The following is a 19,920-nucleotide window of genomic DNA, read 5'->3' as shown; positions in this document are numbered from 1 at the left end:
AAGAATACTGTAGAGTTGGAAAAGGTGCAGAAAGGGGTAAATACAATGATCAAGGGGTTGGTGCAACTGAGGAAAGGATACAACATCTGGGACTATTTAACTTAGAAAAAAGGCAAGTGAGGGGAGACATGGTGGTGGTGTATAAAACTGTGCATAATGTGGATAGAAAGAAGTTCTTCCCCCTCTCATGTAATGCTAGACCCCAATGGGGTCACCCCTTGAAGCTGATTGGTAGTGGATTCAGGACAGATCAAAGGTCATCCTTCACACAGCACATATTTAAACTACGGAATTCGCTACCACAAGAGGTAGTGATGGCCACCAATTTGGATGGCTGTAAAAGGGGATTGGAGAAATTCATGGAGGAGAAGGCTATCAATAGCTACTGGCCCTGATAGCTAGGGGTGTACGGATTCCCCACTGTCCATTCCAGTGAGGAATCCACGGGGGGAGGGAGGCGATCCATTCCTCTCCCCCCGGAATCCTCGTGGAGCAGCTCCGCTCTGCAAGGATTCCACAGAGCCAAGGACTGCCCCGTTCCGCCATCCGCATGCCCCGGATTCCCCCATTTTTTTCGGCTCCCTGAACTTACGAAAATAATTCCATACGTACTGCCGAAAAATCCGTTTCATGTGCCCGCCATCGGTCTCCATAAGGGTAAAGCCCTTCGGGGGGATTCCCCACGTAACTTCTTGACCTAACCACCTGACCTCACCAGACTTGTCCTGACATCACTGGACCTGACCTCACCTCACCTGACCTCACCTCCACAGACAATAAACAGAAAAGATGGAGGATTTCCATGGACTTCGTGACTCAGTCCCAGCGAAAGAAAGCCTCGGGTCACAGGGAAAATGCTTATTTACTAAGGGAGGGTAAAGCCGTTCTTCTTCCATTTCCGATTTATGGATTTCTTTTCATGATTATTTTCATAAAAGATTCTGCGGACCAATTTGTCAGAATTTGATCCCATTTAAAACTCGTGTTGAATTCTCTGACATCCCTACCGATAGCTATGTGCTACCTCCAGAATCAGAGGCAGTTGCTGGGGAACACGGGTGGGAAGGTGCTGTTGCACTCCTGTCCTGCTTGTGGGCTTCTCTTTGGGGCATCTGGTTGGTTGCTGTGTGAGCAGAAGAATCATAGAATAGTAGGGTTGGAAGGGGCATATAAGACCATTGAGTCCAACTCCCTGCTCAATGCATGAATCCAAGTCAAAGCATCCCTGGCAGATGGCTGGCCAGCCTTGTCTTGAATGCCTCCAGTGTGGGAGAGCCCACTGCCAGGAGCGCCCCGGCAGCCTCTTTCAGTCTACTCCAATAGCTAACTCAAGACACAGACAAAAGGATTCTTTTCAAGGCTTTAATCCTTTTACAACTTAATGACTCTTTCAGATGCTAATCACCAGCGACTAAGCAAGGAACAGCAGAGTAGCCTATGCTCCAGGTTAGGCAGTTGGTCCCTGTTTGAAGGAGAATCACAGGAAGACCCTGAAATTATGGGCTAGGGAGAGATCCTCCCTCTTTCCCTTGGGTCCTCGGGACGCAACCGTTGCTTGCACGCTAAACGAGCGCTACGCCTCCTTTCCGCGCCCTCCAGCTGTCGTCGCTCCCGGAGTCGGCGTCAAGAATCCAGCAAGCCCCCCTCCCCCGCTCTCTCATTGCCAGGGTCACTATCTATCCCAGGAATGCTGGCAGGAGGAATCTCTGTCAGCGGCTGTGCCTGTGAGGCTGTGCCTCCCACGGATTGCTGATCCTCCTCAGAATCAGAACTGCTCTGGGGCTCTATCGGCTCAGTTTCCACCCTGACACCCACCACCTCCCTAGGCAATTGGTTCCCTTGTCAGGATGTTTTTCCTGATGTTCAACCGGAATCTGGTTTCCTGTCACTTGAGCCCATTATTCCGTGTCCTGCATTCTGGGATGATCAAGAAGAGATCCTGGCCTTCCTCTCTGGGACAACCTTTCAAGTACTTGAAGAGCGCTATCATATCTCCCCTCAGTCTTCTCTTCTCAAGGCTAAACATGCCCAGTTCTTTCAATCTCTCCTCATAGGGCTTTGTTTCCAGTCCCCTCATCATCTTTGTTGCCCTCCTCTGAACACTCTCCAGTTTGTCTGCATCCTTCTTAAAGTGCGGTGCCCAGTGGACATAGTACTCCAGACGAGGCCTAACCAGCGCTGAGTAGAGGGGAACTAGTACTTCCCAGGATTTGGAAGCTATGCTTCTATTAATGCAGCCCAAAACAGCATTTGCCTTTTTTGCAGCCACAGCACATTGTTGGCTCATATTCAGCTTGTGATGGACAACAATTCCAAGAACCTTCGCACTTGTAGTGTTGTTGAGCCACGTATCCCCCATCTTGTAACTGTGCATATGGCTTCTTTTTCCTAGGTGCAGAACTTGGTATTTATCCCTGTTAAATGTCATTCTGTTGTTTTCTGTCCAGCACTCCAGTCTGTCAAGATCACTTTGAATTTTGTTTCTGTCTTCCAAAGTATCAGCTATCCCTCCCAATTTTGTGTCATCTGCAAATTTGATCAGCATTCCCAGCACCTACTCCTCCAAGTCATCAGTAAAAACGTTGAAGAGCACTGGGCCCAGGATTGAGCCTTGCGGTACCTCGCTCCTTACCTCTCCCCAGTTTGAGAAGATCCCACTGATAAGCACTCTTTGAGTCCTATTCTGTGGCCAACTGTGGATCTACTTGATAGTTGTTTCATCTGACCCACTTTGAGCTAGTTTGCTCATCAGGAGATCATGGGGAACTTTGTCAAAAGCTTTGCTGAAGTCAAGGTATATTATGTCCACGGCATTCCCACAGTCCACAAGGGAGGTGACCTGATCAAAAAATGAGATCAGATTCGTCTGGCTGGATTTGTTCTTGACAAATCCATGTTGGCTTCGAGTAATCACTGCATTGTTTTCAAGGTGCTTACAGATGGATTGCTTTATCATCTGCTCCAGGGATTGATGTCAGACTGACTGGTGTGTAGTTCCCAGGTTCCTCCTTTTTGCCCTTTTCGAAGATAGGGACAACATTAGCCCTCCTCCAATCATCTGGCACTTCACCCGTCCTCCATGATTTTTCAAAGAGAATAGACAGTGGTTCTGAGATTTCTTCTGGCAGTTCCTTTATTATTCTAGGATGCAGTTCATCTGGCCCTTTGTCCGGGGTGGGTGGTCATAGACCCCCTTTTGGGAGAAGACTGAGCCAAAGTAGGAATTGACCACTTCTGCCTTTTCCTTGTCATCTGTTATCATTTTGCCATCCTTATTTAATAGTTGAACAACCATTTCTTTCCTCTGTCTTTTACGATGCATGTATCTGAAGAAGGCCTTTTTGTTGCTTTTAGCATCCCTCATCAACCTCAGCTCGTTCTCAGCTTTAGCCTTCCTGATGCCATCCCTGCAATTCTGTGCTACCTGCCTGTACCCTTTCTTTGTTGTTTGGCCTTCCTTCCACTTCGTATGTGTGTGCTTTTTTGTTTTCAGGTCATCGCTTAGCTTTTTGTGAAGCCACATTGGCTTCTTCTGTTGTCTTCCACCTTTTCTTCTTGTTGGAATTGTTTGTAATTGTGCCTTGAGAATTTCCTTTTTAAAAAACACCCACCCATCTTGGATGCCTTTTCTTGTCAGAGTCACTTGCCATGGGACCTTACTTATCCATTGTTCTGAGTTTATTAAAATCGGCTTTCCTAAAATCCAGGATACAGGTTTGGCTACACTCGGCTTTCGCTTCCTTTAGAACCAAGAACTCAAGTATAATATGGTCGCTTTCCCCCAGAGTTCCCTTAACTGCTACTTATCCACTAAGTCACCTCTGTTGGTTAGGATCAAGTCAAGGACAGCTGGTCCTCTAGTTCCTTCCTCTACTTTCTGTAGGAGGAAGTTATCTGCCACTCAAGTCAGGAATTTCTTAAAGGGGCCATGTTTTGCAGAATTTGTCTCCCAATAAATATCAGGGAAATTAAAGTCCCCCATTACTACTACATCATGCTTCCTTGAAACATTAGCTATTTGCTTTTCAAAAGTTTCATCCTCATCTTCTCCTTCATTGGGTGGCTGGTTGTAGACTCCGACCACCAGGTTCCTTTTATTCTTTGCTCCATTTATTTTAACCCAGATGCTCTCGATGGGGCTAGCAAGCTTACCCTCCTGTATTTCTGTGCAGAGATATGTATTTTTAACATATAATGCAACCCCACCTCCCTTTCTGTTCCCCCTGTTCTTTTTGAACAAGTTATATCCTTCAGTTGCTGTATTCCAGTCATGAGAGTCATCTGACCAAGTCTCAGTTACACCTATCAAGTCATAATTTCCCTCCCATATTAAGAGTTCAGGTTCGTTCTGTTAGTTTCCCATACACTGGTCATTTGTATATAGACACTGAATATCATGTGCTTCATGGTCTGGCTTTCTTCCTACATGTTTGTGAAGACTGTTATTAGGCGCTATTAGAGCTGTTCTCTCCATTGTGGTGCATGAGCCTTTGTCCATTGTTACCCCCAACTTTACATCTCCCTTCCCCATAGGATTCAGTTTAAAGCCCTCCTGATAAAGTTCTTCATGCTGTGGCCAAACACATTCTTCCCAGCCTTTGTGAGGCGCAACCTAACCCTTGCCAACAGCCCATCTTCCAGGAAGTATAGCCCGTGGTCCCAGAATCCAAATCTCTCTCATCAGCACCACCTTCGTAGAAAGTCATTCACCCAGAGTATTGTTCTTCCCCTTTCTATCCCTCTTCTAACTACTGGAAGGATGGATGAGAAAACTATCTGGGTCCCAAAGTTCTTGAGTTTCCTTCCCAAAGCTTTAAAGTCTGACATGATTTCTTTGTAGCTCCGCTTGGCGGTATCATTTGTTCCCACATGGATGAGAAGAAAGGGATACCTGTCAGTGGGCTTTATGAGTGCAGGCAACCCTTCAGTCACATCTCTAATCCGTCCTCCTGGGAGACAGCATATCTGGCGAGTCCATGGGTCTTCGGAACTTACTTGGGTTTTGATCCCAGGCAGCAAGGAGTCTCCCACTACTACTACTACTCTTTTCTTGTTGTAGGCCTTGGTTTCATTGCCTCTGCTTGACTGACCTTCAGCTTCTTGCCCACTCTCATGCAGCTTCCCCTGTAATTCTTCCTCTGCAGGCTGTCCTCCAGTCTCATCCTCAGGTACCTGGAAATGGTTCCCTAGTTCCACTGCCTCCACTGGTGCCGAGTGTGTTCTAGTTCTTCTGCTCCTAACTGTCACCCTTTTTCAAGGAGTATCCTCTACTTCATTTTTCCTCACCTCAGCATTTTCCTCTTCTGCCTCAGCTTGCTGTTGCTCTTTAAGCTTCTGTTCTTCACTTTGCTGCTGTAGTTCCACCATTCTGTCCAAGAACTCTTCGTGTTCTCTCGCCACTCGCCACTCCAGTCCTCTTACTTTTGCTTCCAGCAGCGTGATCAACTTGCACTTGTTGCAGGTGTAAGCCATGTTGTTCTCAGGCAAGAAAACAAACATTGCACACACCTTGCAGGTCACCACTACTGGAGAGTCTTGTCCTTCCATAGTCTCTTTTCCCTTTTTGTGTTTAGCTTTCTGATTGTATTTGAGTAGCCTGTGCTTGGTCCTCTACACACTGGAGGTTAAAAACAGAGTCCCACTGGTATGGAAGTGTGTGTTACAAAAAAAAAAAAAAAATTAAAAAAATGTTTTAATTTTTAAAAAATGTTAGGGACCTCCCCCTTGACCTCCCCTGGCCAACTCCTGCTTGCTTTCCCTGTTCGCTCGCTCTGATCGCTCTCTCTCTGGGAGCTTGCTTGCTTCTATAGTCCCTAGACCAGCTGGACCAGCTTCCTCTGCTCAGCTGGGAGGTGGGAAACAGACAGCAGCTTTCTGCCCACACAGCTGCTGGGAGTACTCAGGCCACACCCCCTCAATTCAATTGGAGCTCTCAGGAGCACCTGGTGAGCTCACAACCACTCAGAAGGGAAAGGACAGCCCCCTAGGCTTACTCTAGCCCTCTTTGCCTTTGTCTCCTCCTCCACTGCAACTCCCCTGGCCAACTCCTGTTTGCTCTCCCTGTCACTCACTCTGATTGCTCTCTCTCTGGGAGCTTGCTTGCTTGCTTCTATAGTCCCTAGACCAGCTGGAGCAGCTTCCTCTGCTCTGCTCTGCTCTGCTCAGCTCAGCTAGGAGGAGGGAAACGGAGGTGGGAAACGGACTGGACTAGATGGACCCTTGGTCTGATCCAGCAAAGCTCTTCTTATGTTCATGGCTAATGGCCATGCTGGCTGGGAATTATAGAGGTTACAGTCCAACACACCTGGGGGGGCACCAGATTGGGGAAGATCGATCTAAAAGATACTTCACCCATGCCACACCTGCTGTAAAAAATATAGCGAACTCCGCTATTGATTTATTTATTATTTATTTTATGTATTTATTATTAAATTTATTAATCGCCCATCTGGCTGGTCACCCAGCCACTCTGGGCGATGTACAGCATACAACAAAACAGTTTAAAACAATAAAATTCTACAATAAAAACATTTCCTAAAATACCCTAACCCACCCCAAATGCCTGCCTGAACAACCATGTTTTTAATGCACGGCGGAAGCTCATTAAAGAGGGGGCATGGCGGAGTTCCCTAGGGAGGGAGTTCCACAGAGTGGGGGTCACCACAGAAAAGGCCCTCTCCCTCATCCCCACCAGTCTAGCTGTCCTGGCTGATGGGACAGAGAGAAGGCCATCCAAGGCTGATCTTGTTAAGCGGCCAGTCTGGTACTGCTGGAGGCGCTCCTTAAGATAGGCTGGGCCGGAACCATATAAGGTCAAAACCAACACCTTGAATTTGGCCCGGAAAACACCTGGTAACCAGTGCAACTCCTTCAGCAATGGAGTGATGTGATCTCACCAGCGGCTGCCTTTAATCAGGCGAGCCGCCGTGTTCTGTACCAGCTGCAGCTTCCAAACCGTCTTCAAGGGTAACCCCACGTAGAGCACATTAAAGTAGTCTAAACGAGAGGAGACCAGGGCATGTACTACCGATGGGAGCAGATGGTCGGGAAGGAAGGGGCGCAACCGCCATATCAGATGAAGTTGATACAGCGCTGTCCGGCTCACAGCTGACACCTGAGCCTCCATGGACAGCTGGGAGTCCAAAATGACCCCCAGGCTGCAGACCTGATCTTTCAAGGGTAGCCGTACCCCATTCAACACCAAGTCAACATCCCCCAGCCTCCTCTTGTCTCCCACCAAAAGTACCTTGGTCTTGTCAGGGTTCAGCTTCAGGGTTCAGCTGATGGTTTGCAGTCCCCAGATTCTGCCACCTTAGTCTGGCTGCCTCACTCTGCGTAACAGTAGTGTTGTTGTCTCTGCTTCGTCCCCATGACAGAACCCTATATAAACACATCGAACTCGCCCTTGTTAGTGTGGATCCTTATGTAGCCAAAACAGCACCGTCCATGAACGCGCCAGCAGTGTTGGGAAGGGCAAGCCCCAAGGCCTGAAGCAGTACCAAAGCTTTAGAAAAAAACACGGGAGGGAAGCAGGCCCCCCACCCCAAACACAGCCCAGTGAGGACTAAGCATAGTCAGTGACCACAGAATGCAGAGAGAAACACAGACAGACAGACAGACAGACAGAGACAGAGAGTTAGTTTGTGGTGGGAAACAGAAGGTGCAGGAGGTGAATGTAACGGAGTATCTTGAAAGAAGGCATGGCTGGCGGGAACACTTAACAGGAGTACTCCACATTGCAACATTCTGTTGCAGGTTCCACTTGTTGTAGCTCAGAAGCACATGGTTTACACACACAAACACCCTGGTTCAATCAACAGCACGTTTAAAAGCCTCCACCCTACTGGCAAAAGTCACTGCTTTAAAACTAGGTTAAGGGACGGTGGCTAGTTCAGACTGAATTCTGGGTCATGTTGGCTGTTGTTCAGACGCTCCATAAATATGTTCTGCAACTGTACTCTCTCCAGCGTGCAGCCCAGTTCACACATGCAAATAGACATCTTGTCAGTGTTGGCGGAGGGGATCTGCACAATCCTTGGCATCTGTTTTAGAGTTCCAACAATGCATTGGTACATATGCAACTCAGCAAGCGGCTATTCCATTTATTTGGGGAGGATTTAAGCGGGGGCAATAAGGAACACAGGAGGCTGCCTTACAGCAAGTCAAGGCTATTTGTCTGTCTAGCCCAGGGGTGGGCAACATGCAGGCCATATGAACACTGCCCCCACTCTGGTCCTACTGTCTGCTCTAGTCAGCAGTGGTGCTCTCAGGGTCTCATGCAGAGGCTCTTTCCTATCACCTATGAGCAAACATTCAGGAACTCCAGGGTGTGAAAGAGGATTATGTAGATACAGCAGCAGAGCGCTCTCTCTCTCTCTCTCTCTCTCTCTCTCACACACACACACACACACAGAGAACAGAGGAAAACTTACATTTTTGAAGTGAAATTATATGAATGTGTGCACATTCATTTAGTATGCACAATTTTATGCCTAGAATTTGATTTGGTTAAGAAACGGAATTTAGATTCTCACCCCTGCTTGGACACTGGGCATGCAAAATTGGACGCCATTGTCCTCTTATTTCAAGGCACTAAAATAACCCTACTATTGGGAACGTGTGAATTCCACAGCAACACCAGACAGGCTGCTTAACAAGATCAGCCTCGGATGGCCTTCTCTCTGTCCCATCAGCCAGGACAGCTAGACTGGTGAGGATGAGGGAGAGGGCTTTCTCTGTGGTGGCCCCCACTCTGTGGAACTCCCTCCCTAGGGAACTCCGCCATGCCCCCTCTTTAATGAGCTTCCACCTCGCATTAAAAATGTGGTTGTTCAGGCAGGAATTTGGGGTGGGTTAGGGTATTTTTAGAAATATTATGTTTTTAATGTAGAATTCTATTATTTTAAACTGTTTCTATTGTTGTACATCACCCAGAGTGGCTGGGTGACCAGCCAGATGGGCGATTAATAAATTTAATAAATAAATAAATAAATAAATTCCACATACAGAACCCAACTGTATGGAAAGGCTTCTTTGAAGACCAGCTACAGAATACTTCTCACTCAGATATGGAAACAATCCAAACCTTTGGTCAGCAGAACTCAAAGCTCAGAATAGATTCCTCTCTGGAGACTATTTAAATCACAAGCACAGCTCCCAAATATGTTTAAATATCAAATATTTATTACACTTCTTATAAAAAGGAGTAAAAAAACCTGAGTCAACAAAGCCAGACCTGAAGGCTTTTTTAAATACTTTTTTGCAATTAACGAGTGACCTGTGCATTTGTGTGGTGTCAATTAGCACAAGACAAATTATCTCAATTCTTATAAAAAAAGATGCAAAATATTTTATTGGCATTACGGCCCAGACTGAAACTAAAAACCACCACCAGCTGGCCAGCAAGAATATATAATTCAACCCGATCCATCAACTGCTTGAATGAACTCAGCAGAACAAAATACAACCACAAGTGTAATCTTCTGTCCACCAACATACCCACACTATATTCCCAGGGATTCATACAAAGAGAAGACATTCCAATGAAAATATACCAGATTAACTGGATGGTGCCATCTTGTGATCCTTATTTAAGTGTGTAGTTTCCTCCCATCCTCAGCTGCATCTATATCATTTGAAACTCGAGAGAGAGCAAGAGATGTAGTTTCTTAAGAAGAATCCAAGAAGTGTGCTTATTGCAATTCTCCCACAGTTGTCACTTCCCTCTCCCTTTGGCTCGGTTAGGAATCCCTGTTAAATTGTTACCCGAGAGTCCCCTTATCAGTGGGCTCATTCCATGGGAAGAGAGATCCTGGCAGGTCTGGGTCACTTCCAGAGTGGTCGAAATCCAATCCTGGACAGAGCAGCACCTGTGAAATAAGGTGAAGAATTTACAGTGCAAACGATTATTTGGCTTTTTATTTACAATGCTCTCAATACTGCTCTCCAATCATAAAGGGACATTAGCACAGAGAAGGGTATTTGGGTAGGGATGGTTGAAGCTGTCAAGCCCTCAGTGCTGCACAGTTTCTATTTTTTCCCTGATATCTAGACCCAAGTCTACTTGGCTGGAGATTTAATTGTTCTGTTCTGCTCAATTTTACTGCGTTGACAACCAGTCATTTGCAAAACAGTCAACCAGTCCATAAAGCTAGGGTGGCCCTGTGTCCTACTGGATAGAGGACAGCCCTCTATTTGAAGGTGTCCTCTATTTGAAAGGCTGTCTACCCCAAATGTGCTGTAAGGATCAACAGCCCTAAGAAGGGAGAGCAGCAGGGGCCTTGAGGATGCCCATCAACTGTGAGTGCCTGGGCAGCAAATTGAGCAGGAACACAGGGTCACCTGGTCACGGTCTCCTCTGCTATGGTGAAATGTTTTGAATGTCTATTTAATCTATAGAAGTTCTTTCTCAATGTGCATTTATACCTTGGCTCACCCAACGCCTACAGAGTGCAGACAGGGCAGCACAGACATGCTTTATGCTAATTCTCTCTCAGGATACAGCCCTGTGCTCTCGAGATGTGTTAGACTACAACTCCCATCATTCCCAGCCATTGCGGCCAATGGGTATGCTGGGAGATGTAGTGCAACACATCTGGAGGGTGCCAGGTTGGGGAAAATTGGCACAGGTCATAATATTTAAAGGAAAACCTGGGCTTGAACTGAGTCATACCACCAGGCTTCAATCTTGGAGCTGAGGAAGTACAGTCATAGAACCTCTGAGGACATGCAGAGAGCCTTCTCCTCACTGCTACTATTTCTCACACACTTTGGACAGGGGCAGGGAGAGAGGGCTTTCCAGATCAGTAAATCATAGCAGCTTTCTCTGACAGTGCTGTCTGTGGATGATAGGAGTTGTAGTCCAACACACTTAGAGGGCACCAGGGTGCGGAAGCCTGAATTGTAGCGTAGTTCAAGTCATTTCACCTACATTCTAATACTCTGCAAGGTAAATCAGATTGGATTTACTACCAAACAGGTCCTTACCAGTGAGGTAGGTCAATGTTGTTACTTATTACACATATCCCATCCTTCTTCCGAGATACTCAGGACACTGTAAATTGGCGCTTCCTTCCTCTGATCACAACATCATTATAGGCTGCCTTGTAAAGCTGAAGTGGAGGGTGGTGTTGCCGTCATGTCCTGTTTGTGGGCTTCCCACTGGGGCATCTGGTGGGCCACTGAGGGACCAGAATGCTGGACTAGATGGACCCTTGGTCTAATATAGCACGGCTCTTCTTAGGTTCTTAATTTGAACCAAAGACACACCCAGCTCACAGCTCACAAGAAGAGCCCTGCTGGATCAGACCAAGTGTCCGTCCAGTCCAGTATTCTGTTCACACAGTGGCCAACCAGCTGTCAACCAGGAACCCACGAGCAGGACATGAGTGCAACAGCACCCTCCCACCCCTGTTCCCCAGCAACTGATTTCATTTAATTCCTATACTGCCCAATAGCCAAAGTTCTCTGGGTGGTTCACAAAAATTAAAGCCACAGAATGCAGCATAAAACAATGTAAAATATGAAAACTTAAACCTGCAATATAACAGTACAACCAGAAGAAAACCTAGCAGCAATGCAGAGATTTAAAATACAGATTTAAAATATCGGAGTTGAAAGACAAGGAAGGTAAAATGCTAAAATACTGGGTGAATAAAAAGTCTTCACCTGGCGCCAGATGTACAATGTAGGCACCAGGCAAAACTCTCTAGGGAGCTCATTCCACCGCCGGGGTGCCACAGCAGAAAAGGCCCTCTTCCTGGTAGCCTCCCACCTCACTTCCTTTGGCAGGAGCTCCTGGAGAAGGACCCCTGAGGATGATCTTAGGGTCAAGGCAGGCACATATAAGAAGAGGTGATCCTTCAGTTAACCTGCCCCCAAGCCATTTAGGGCTTTGAATGTTAATACCAGCACTTTGAATCAGGCCCGGAAATGGACTGGCAGCCAGCAGAGCCGGAAAAGCACTAGCGAAATGTGATCTTGTTGGCCAGTCCCTGTCAGTCAGCAACTGGTGTACACAGGCACACTGCCTCTGGTACTGGAGGCAGAACATGCTCTCTACCACAACAGCGATCAGGTTTCTAAAAGTACAACATCTAGACAGGTTTATGCACTACTGTGCTGGCTCTAGTTTTTGAGGGCCCTTGGGCAAGACATCCTCAATGGGCTCTCTCCCTCAGTGAGTCTAAATTCTCACTGCCATGGTCACCAGCTCCTGTCATTCCTCCTGCTCTTCGTTATCATTGTTAGCACCTGCTTGACAGACAGACAGACAGCCAGGAAGCAAGCAGGCCGGGGCATCTCCTGCTCCTCCTTCTCACCACCACTGTTGACTGGGCCAGAGCAAGAGGCAGGTGAACAAGCAGGTTGCAATGGCCAAGAGGAGCAGCAACTCCAGGGGGATTTTGCCAACAGGCCCTCGGCAGGTGCCCGGCTGTACTTATCCTTGACACCAGCCCTGATGCCCTACTCCTTTTAGAACTGGTCACTGCTCTGGCATTTATTTCATTGCTGAGAAAACCGAATCAGATGTTCCTCTTGACGTCCCTTACTTTCTTTTTTAAACAGTGGAGACGATGGTGATCAGGCAGGAGTGCACAAAGACCTGAGGTGTGCCAATTCAGCACATACAGCCTCCCAAAACTGTGTACTCCCCCGCACCTCTGCTCTTCGCTGCGAAGAATAGAGGCCTTTCTTCCTAAGACAGGGGCCTGAAATTCAAGCAGGGTGGATAGCTGTTGGCGCCTGCTCCTAGACGGACCTGATCAATTCCGATAAACCTCGAGGCACTTGACCACAAGTGATCCCAGGAGGCAAGACAGAAAAAAAAGAAGGCATACACATCCCTTGAATGGCAGGCACAGAAACGGAGAGAAAATACTTGCCAAATATTTTCATTTGACTCAACAACGAGGGCGAACTACAATTAAGAGCGACCTCAACCAACCCCTCCGTTTCCAGTGGGTCAAACTGCATCCTGCTACACCTAAAATTTAGTGACTTAGGAAGCAAGATTTTGCAGCTGAACAGGGTTTAAACACTCATGTTAAGATCTCATTTTGTGATACTGCACGAATGTTATAAGGCTGGAAATCTGGATGACAGTGGGCCGACTGGTTTCAACAGATGCCACTGAAAGGCAGCTGTACCCAAATGGAAAAGCTATATGGTTGTTGGCATCTCTGTAAGTTACTCAGAGCGATGTCTGCCACTTTTACACTGTTCGCACACTGCATCCAAGTGTATGTTCTTCCCCACACTTCCCATAAGGAAGATCATATTCATATCTGGATTTCCTAGATTTCCCCTCTGTTAGATTTCCCCTCCATTCCTTGATAACCCTAAATTGAGAGCCAATTCGGTGCAGCAGTTAGAGTGGTAAATATAAACCGGGCAGACCCACAAAAGCCAAAGCTTGCTGGCTGACCCTGGGCCACTCTCTCTCAGGCTAACCTACCTCACAGCGTTGTTGTGAGGATGAGGAGGAGGGACTGGTGACAAAGTAGATGAACAAATAAATCGCACAACGTTTCTATAGTGCAGGTGGGCAGACTTCAAGCTTGTGGGTTCTACTTAGTTTTTGACTAGAACCTTGAGATCTGCCAACTGGTGCCAGGTGCAAAATAGTGGTGCAGATGAACATACGCTAAGAATTAAGGGACAGGGTGCTTCTGAAGGCATGCTTAGCCCAGGAATTTGTCATGAGCTTGGTTCTGGTACTGACAAGTCCTTTCACATAAAAATCTACTACTGGTTTCCCTTGAAGTGTTCTTTCTCAACAACCTGATTTGGGGGTGGGGGGAGAGAGATAGGCTTTTTAGTTGTTGCTATTGACAATTCGGGGTCAGAAACCCTTGCCAAACAGCTACAAACCATCCCAAGATCTACCAGTCAGTCTTGATCTATCTTCTGCCCATCCCAGCCATACTATATACACTTTTAGGGAACTACCATAGATGGGTTTCCTAGAAAGGAAGCATGCTTTTACATCTATGATAGACTGAGGCACTTTGGAAAGGGGTGGAAAAGCCCTTCCTCTCAAAGAGTGACGTACCTCTCTTTAAAGATGTGTATACACTCCTTCCTTCCACCTCGTTTTAAACTCTTTTCTCACTTTTGAAACTGCTCAGCATCTCCCCACAGCTTTGTTATAGCGGGACAGGTCTTGTGAAGATGGCAAGATGGTGCTCAACCCACCACAATCCTGCTCAGACCAGTTCTTCAACGTTTTCCAGATTGCAACAAATCCTCACCTTGTCACAAGCACACAACCCATTAAGCACACAATGTCTCATTAGAGACGTGACTGAAGGGCTGCCTGCACTCATAAAACCCACCGACAGGTATCCCTTTCTTCTCATCCGTGTGGGAACAAATGATACTGCCAAGCGGAGCTATGAAGAAATCACGTCGGACTTTAAAGCTTCGGGAAGGAAACTCAAGAACTTTAGGGCCCAGATAGTTTTCTCATCCATCCTTCCAGTAGTTAGAACAGGGATAGAAAGGGAAAGAACAATACTCCGGGTGAATGACTGGCTACAAAGGTGGTGCCGACGAGAGAGATTTGGATTCTGGGACCACGGGCTATACTTCCTGGAAGATGGGCTGTTGGCAAGGGTTAGGTTGCGCCTCACAAAGGCTGGGAAGAATGTGTTTGGCCACAGCATGAAGAACTTTATCAGGAGGGCTTTAAACTGAATCCTATGGGGAAGGGAGATGTAAAGTTGGGGGTAACAATGGACGAAGGCTCATGCACCGCAATGGAGAGAACAGTTCTAATAGCACCCAATAACAGTCTTCACAAACATGTAGGAAGAAAGCCAGACTATGAAGCACAAGGTCTTCGATCCTGGGCCAGATGAACAGCACCCTAGACTAATAAAGGAACTGGCAGATGAACTCTCAGAACCACTGTCTATTCTCTTTGAGAAATCATGGAGGACAGGTGAAGTGCCAGATGACTGGAGGAGGGCTAATTCTGTCCTTATCTTCAAAAAGGGTAAAAAGGAGGAACCTGGGAACTACACACCAGTCAGTCTGACATCAATCCCTGGGAAAATTCTGGAGCAGATGATAAAGCAATCCATCTGCAAGCACCTTGAAAACAATGCAGTGATGACTCGAAGCCAACATGGATTTGTCAAGAACAAATCCTGCCAGACAAATCTGATCTCATTTTTTGATCCAGTAACCTCCCTTGTGGACTGTGGGAATGCTGTGGACATAATATACCTTGACTTCAGCAAAGCTTTCAACAAAGTGCCCTATGAGGAGAGACTGAAAGAACTGGGCATGTTTCGCCTTGAGAAGAGAAGACTGAGGGGAGATAGGATAGCGCTCTTCAAGTACTTGAAAAGTTGCCACAGAGAGGAAGGCCAGGATCTCTTCTCGATCATCCCAGAGAGCAGGTTATGGAATAATGGGCTCAAGTTACAGGAAGCCAGATTCTGGCTGAACAGCAGGAAAAACTTCCTGACTGTTTGAGCAACATGACATTGGAACCCATTCCCTAGGGAGGTGGTGGGCTCTCCCACACTGGAGGCATTCAAGATGAAGCTGGACAGCCATCTGTCGGGAATGCTTTGACTTGGATTCCTGCAATGAGCAGGAGTTTGGACTCGATAGTCTTGTAGGCCCCCTCCAACCCTACTAGTCTATGTTTCTATGACTGTTGTTAGACTGCAACTCCCATCAGCCTGAGCCAGCATAGTCAACAGTAAGAGATAATGGGAGTTGCAATCCAGTGACATTTAGGGGGCCACACGTTTGTCACCCCTGCTGTAGCGAGCAATCGAACAAAGGTCCCAGGATCAACCCCTCACAGCTCCCAGTAGAAAGATCTGAGACAGCAGGTCTGGGGAAAAAACTTTGCCTAAACCAGGGGTGCACAACCTTTTCGATCCCATGGGCTGCATGTGATGCTGGCTCAGGGGCCACACAGGCATGTACACTCACTCGGGGGAGGGAGTGAAGAGTACAGGTGGGGAGAATTTGGCAGCAGCGTGTGTAGGGAGGGGCAGGCCATCCTTGGGGAGCAGCAGTAAAGGCCTTGAGGGGAAGCAGGTTGTCCACCCCTGACCTAAACTCTTGGAGAGCTGCTGCCAGGCAATGCATTTGTTGGTATGGAAGAAAGTCAGCCCAGCGGTCCATATGACTGGCTAGTCACATGGAGATAGAGCCACAACAGGGAGCCAGCCAAAATGGCTTCCAAAAAGTGGCTGCATTGTGTGGGCCAGGCCTTTGTGAAGTAGTTGTGTGAAACAGTTTAGAGAAAAAAGCAACAACAAAGCACCAGCTCAAGTAGAGCACAAAGAGAAAAAGGCTTCTCCTGCCAAGGAGGTACACGGTCTTATCAGGTGCTCCTGTTAACACAACTGATTCCAGAACGAGGAGGCAAGATAACCCCCTCTGGTGTAAATTTTAATGTTATCTGGCTTAGACCAGCAGTGGGTGACACTTTCCTACTTCAGGGCATCTTGTTGCCAAAAAGAAAACGGAAATGCCACCAACAAAGCAAACACACACATCCCAAGAGGCAGCAACAAATATAAAATTGGGAAGGCTGGGACAGAAAGATTGGCTTATTTATTTAACACACAGGAGTTAAACATGCTGGACAGCTTGATCTGAGGGCCTGTGAGTTCGATTAATGTCAGATACAGACTCTGATAACGGCTGATTGTTATATTGCCAAAGAGATCCTCCATTTGTTTCTCTTTCCCAGTCTAGCTGGAGTTCTAACCTAATAACCCTGCAAAGCCTTCCCATGTTACCATCCTGAGACAAAAACTGCAGACAGGACTTAACATACACATCTCTTTCCTTTTTAAAAAAATATCCAGCTGAGAAAGTGTTAAGTGTAACATGAAAGCCTACCACACTATGACCTTTGGTGCTGATACTGTGTTTTGCGGTTTCTGCAAAGTTTGATTGAGGAACATCTAGTTCAGCATTTTACATATGTCTGACAGCTGAAAAATATGCTTTATTTTTATTTACTTAAAATGGGAAAGATACTTCACTCTTACAGACAAAAAGGTTTTATTTTATATCATATCTCATTTCATTTATTATATTTCTATACCACCCCATAGCTGAAGCTCTCTGGGCGCTTCACAGAAATTAAAAACCATTAAAAATACATTACACAAAGTGCAAAAATGATAAAAACATATAAATAGCAGTGTGTGTGTGTATTACATGCACACACACTCTTATATGCATAAGTGCAAATTTTTATTGAACAAGCAGTTCACAATTTTAAAATTGCGAAATGTCACACTTTATTCAATGGGAAGCTATGAAACTTTGGAAAATGTGCAACTGTTTTGCATGATTTCCCTGTTCAGTCGTGTTCAATTTTCCCATTTGTGCAAATCAGACAGAGATAGCAAATGATCATGGTAAACAAGATGAGAAAAACATCAAGCTGATGTTCAGAGAACTTGGGCAAATACCAACATCACTTGATCACCCATCCCTAATCTCCTCCTTCCCCTTCCAGCTAGGATTTTGACAGTGCCATGAGTTGAAAAATAACCTGGGACATCCTGCCTCCCTCTGCCACTGAAAAAAAGGGAATGAACGCTAAGATTGCCAGTGCAAACATACAGGAGACATGGAGGAGGGAGGAGAAATGACATGGACAGCTATCCTCTAACCTAGTTCTGCCCTTTGACCATAACACATCTACAAATAGACACACAGGAAGCACACAACCCCTGGGGCCTACATCGCATTAGCCAAGACCAAGAACAAAGCCCTGTCAGGAAAATATTATGGATCTTTTCCTTTGAACTTACAACGAAGGTAATGGAGGATGTTGAGAGGATGTCCTGAGTCAAGAGGATCCATCTCTTGTCTGTTTTTAGGAAAGGCTGCAAGATTTTATTCTGATAAAGTTTGGGCCTTCCTGGTTATTGGTCATTGTCTGTGTCGAGTGCATTGATGTGGAGAGAAAATTCTTCGACAGCGGAATTCTTTTCCCCCCACTGCTATATTTTTCACAGAAACTTTTCAATGTCATAAAATGCGTTGTTTCATAGAAATAATATGCAATGTGAGAAATGGATACAAACCCAGACAAAAAGGGTAGTTTCAAAGTTGTGGTTATGTTTTTTCATGCAGCCATCCCAAAGGAAAGAAAAAGAGTGTGCGTGCACATGCATAGATAGTGCACAACTGTTTGGAGCAGCTAAAATTAGTCCGCTTTCTTTTCTTTTCTTTAAACTTATTCCAACAGCTGCCAGCAGCGAAGCTGTTTCCAGTGGTCAGCAGTTATCTTCCTCCCAAACTGGCCCTGGAATGATACTCTTGAGTGCCTTTTTTTTTTAGTGGAAAGGTGGGATATCAATTTAATAATTAAAATGACAGGGTCATTGTAACCAGTCTTCCAGAAGAAAAAAATAGCAGTCTTCTGCTAGCAGCTGCCATTTCCCCCCCAGGAAGTCTATCTAGACTAATGCTGTGGCAGGGGAGTGGGGGAGAGAAAATGGTGGCCAAGAGAAAGGAACTACCACTTCTGCTGCCATGAAAGGTAAAAAAAGGCTCCGAATGTTCAGGAATGTTGGGGAACCCTTCCCCAAATGGATGAAATCCCGCATTTCAACGCCTGCAACTAGGATGGTGAACTGGGCGGGGTGTGTGTTATTTTGACTCAGCAGTAACTTTCAACCAAAATATAGGCTTGTTAAAAGTTAGTTGCTGATGGGGGATGTAGCCAGACAAGGAGAATTATTCATCAGAACATCAGCAGTGATGCAAGTAGCCGCCTTGACTGAAACGTCAGGTCATTACTTTCATGGATGTAGCCAAGTAACAGAGTTCAGGACTAGATTCTTGAGAAGACAGCAGCAATGCCTTTATGTTCCTACCTGGTATTCTTCATCCTTCACAGCCTGTGGGTTTTCCATCACACCACTGTTTTCAAGGATTTCCTTCTGTTTGTGCTTCTTCATGATCAGGCTATCCACCAGCCAGAACATAACAGCCTTAAAAGGAGAAAAAGAAAGGGTGGAATATTCATGCTTGAAGGCAGAAGAACAAACTTTCGCTATCAAGCTCTAGGGCGAGACATCAGAGGGTCTTAGCAAAAGGTCTGGAACGTTTTTTCACAAGCTGAATGGTGGGAAATTCAGGAGAGAAAAAGGAAGAACTTCTTCACACAGAGCATAGTTAAATGTTGGACTGTCCTACCGGAAGATGTGGTGTTGGCCACTTTCAAGGAGTTTAGACAAATTCCTGGAGGATAAGGTGATCAAAGGCAGCTAGTCATGATGGCTAAACATTACCCCCTGTATCAAGGGCAGTATGCTGGGGAACAGCATAACCTCTTATTCCTGCCTCCCCCACCCAAACAGATTCCATGTCTGACCAGACCAGCATAAGAGGGAGGGAGAGACCCAGCTTCATAATACAGAAGTCCAGATTTCAAGGGAGGCCTCTCTATTCATGCCTTCCTGGCAAAACTTCAAGGAACCCATCTACTAAAGGTTGGGACTGACTTATCAGAAACAAAGCCATGCTGTGTTTCCTTTTCAGCAATTAAACTGAAACCTCCCTTGCCCAGCAACTTTGACATCAGACACATACCACTACATATGAAAAATCAGGGGACAATAATTTCTTGTTAGGTTTCCGCTAACTGTAATGTCAGGGTAAATACCAAGTGCAGGGTTAAAACTGAGTTTTGGTCAGGAAGAAAACTTTTGCAGAACACCCAAATTATGATCTGGAGAGGCTGGTTTACTGCCTGATCATGGCAGTTCCAGAAGCCACAAAATTAAAATGAACGTAATCTTCTTCGCACAACACACAATTTAGGTTTGGAATTCACTGCTGTTATATGTGGCGATTGCTGGTGGGTTTAGAAGGGAATTAGGCTCATCCTCTGTGAACTTGTCTGGCTATTAGTAGGGACGC

At 46.1% G+C, this 19,920-nt stretch overlaps 1 protein-coding gene across 1 annotated transcript in view; it reads right to left on the bottom strand.

The window, feature by feature from the left end:
• Positions 1-9,162: 9,162 nt before the first annotated feature.
• LOC146339328 (store-operated calcium entry regulator STIMATE-like) overlaps positions 9,163-19,920 on the bottom strand; it is a 59,664-nt gene continuing 48,906 nt past the window's right edge. The window contains exons 7-8 of the mRNA XM_084811686.1: positions 18,873-18,989; positions 9,163-9,869 (exon numbers count right to left, since the gene is read on the bottom strand). Of these exons, the coding sequence (XP_084667812.1) occupies positions 9,762-9,869; positions 18,873-18,989 (225 nt within the window). The 3' untranslated portion in view covers positions 9,163-9,761. The remainder of the gene's footprint in view (positions 9,870-18,872; positions 18,990-19,920) is intronic.

The sequence above is a fragment of the Heloderma suspectum genome, chromosome 7 (assembly GCF_057233095.1).
Source record: "Heloderma suspectum isolate Gila_16-S chromosome 7, 16-S_ref, whole genome shotgun sequence".
NCBI classification, from domain to species: Eukaryota; Metazoa; Chordata; class Lepidosauria; order Squamata; family Helodermatidae; genus Heloderma; species Heloderma suspectum.
Note: the sequence above shows the minus strand (reverse complement) of the source record. Positions and strands in the feature narration are given on the sequence as shown.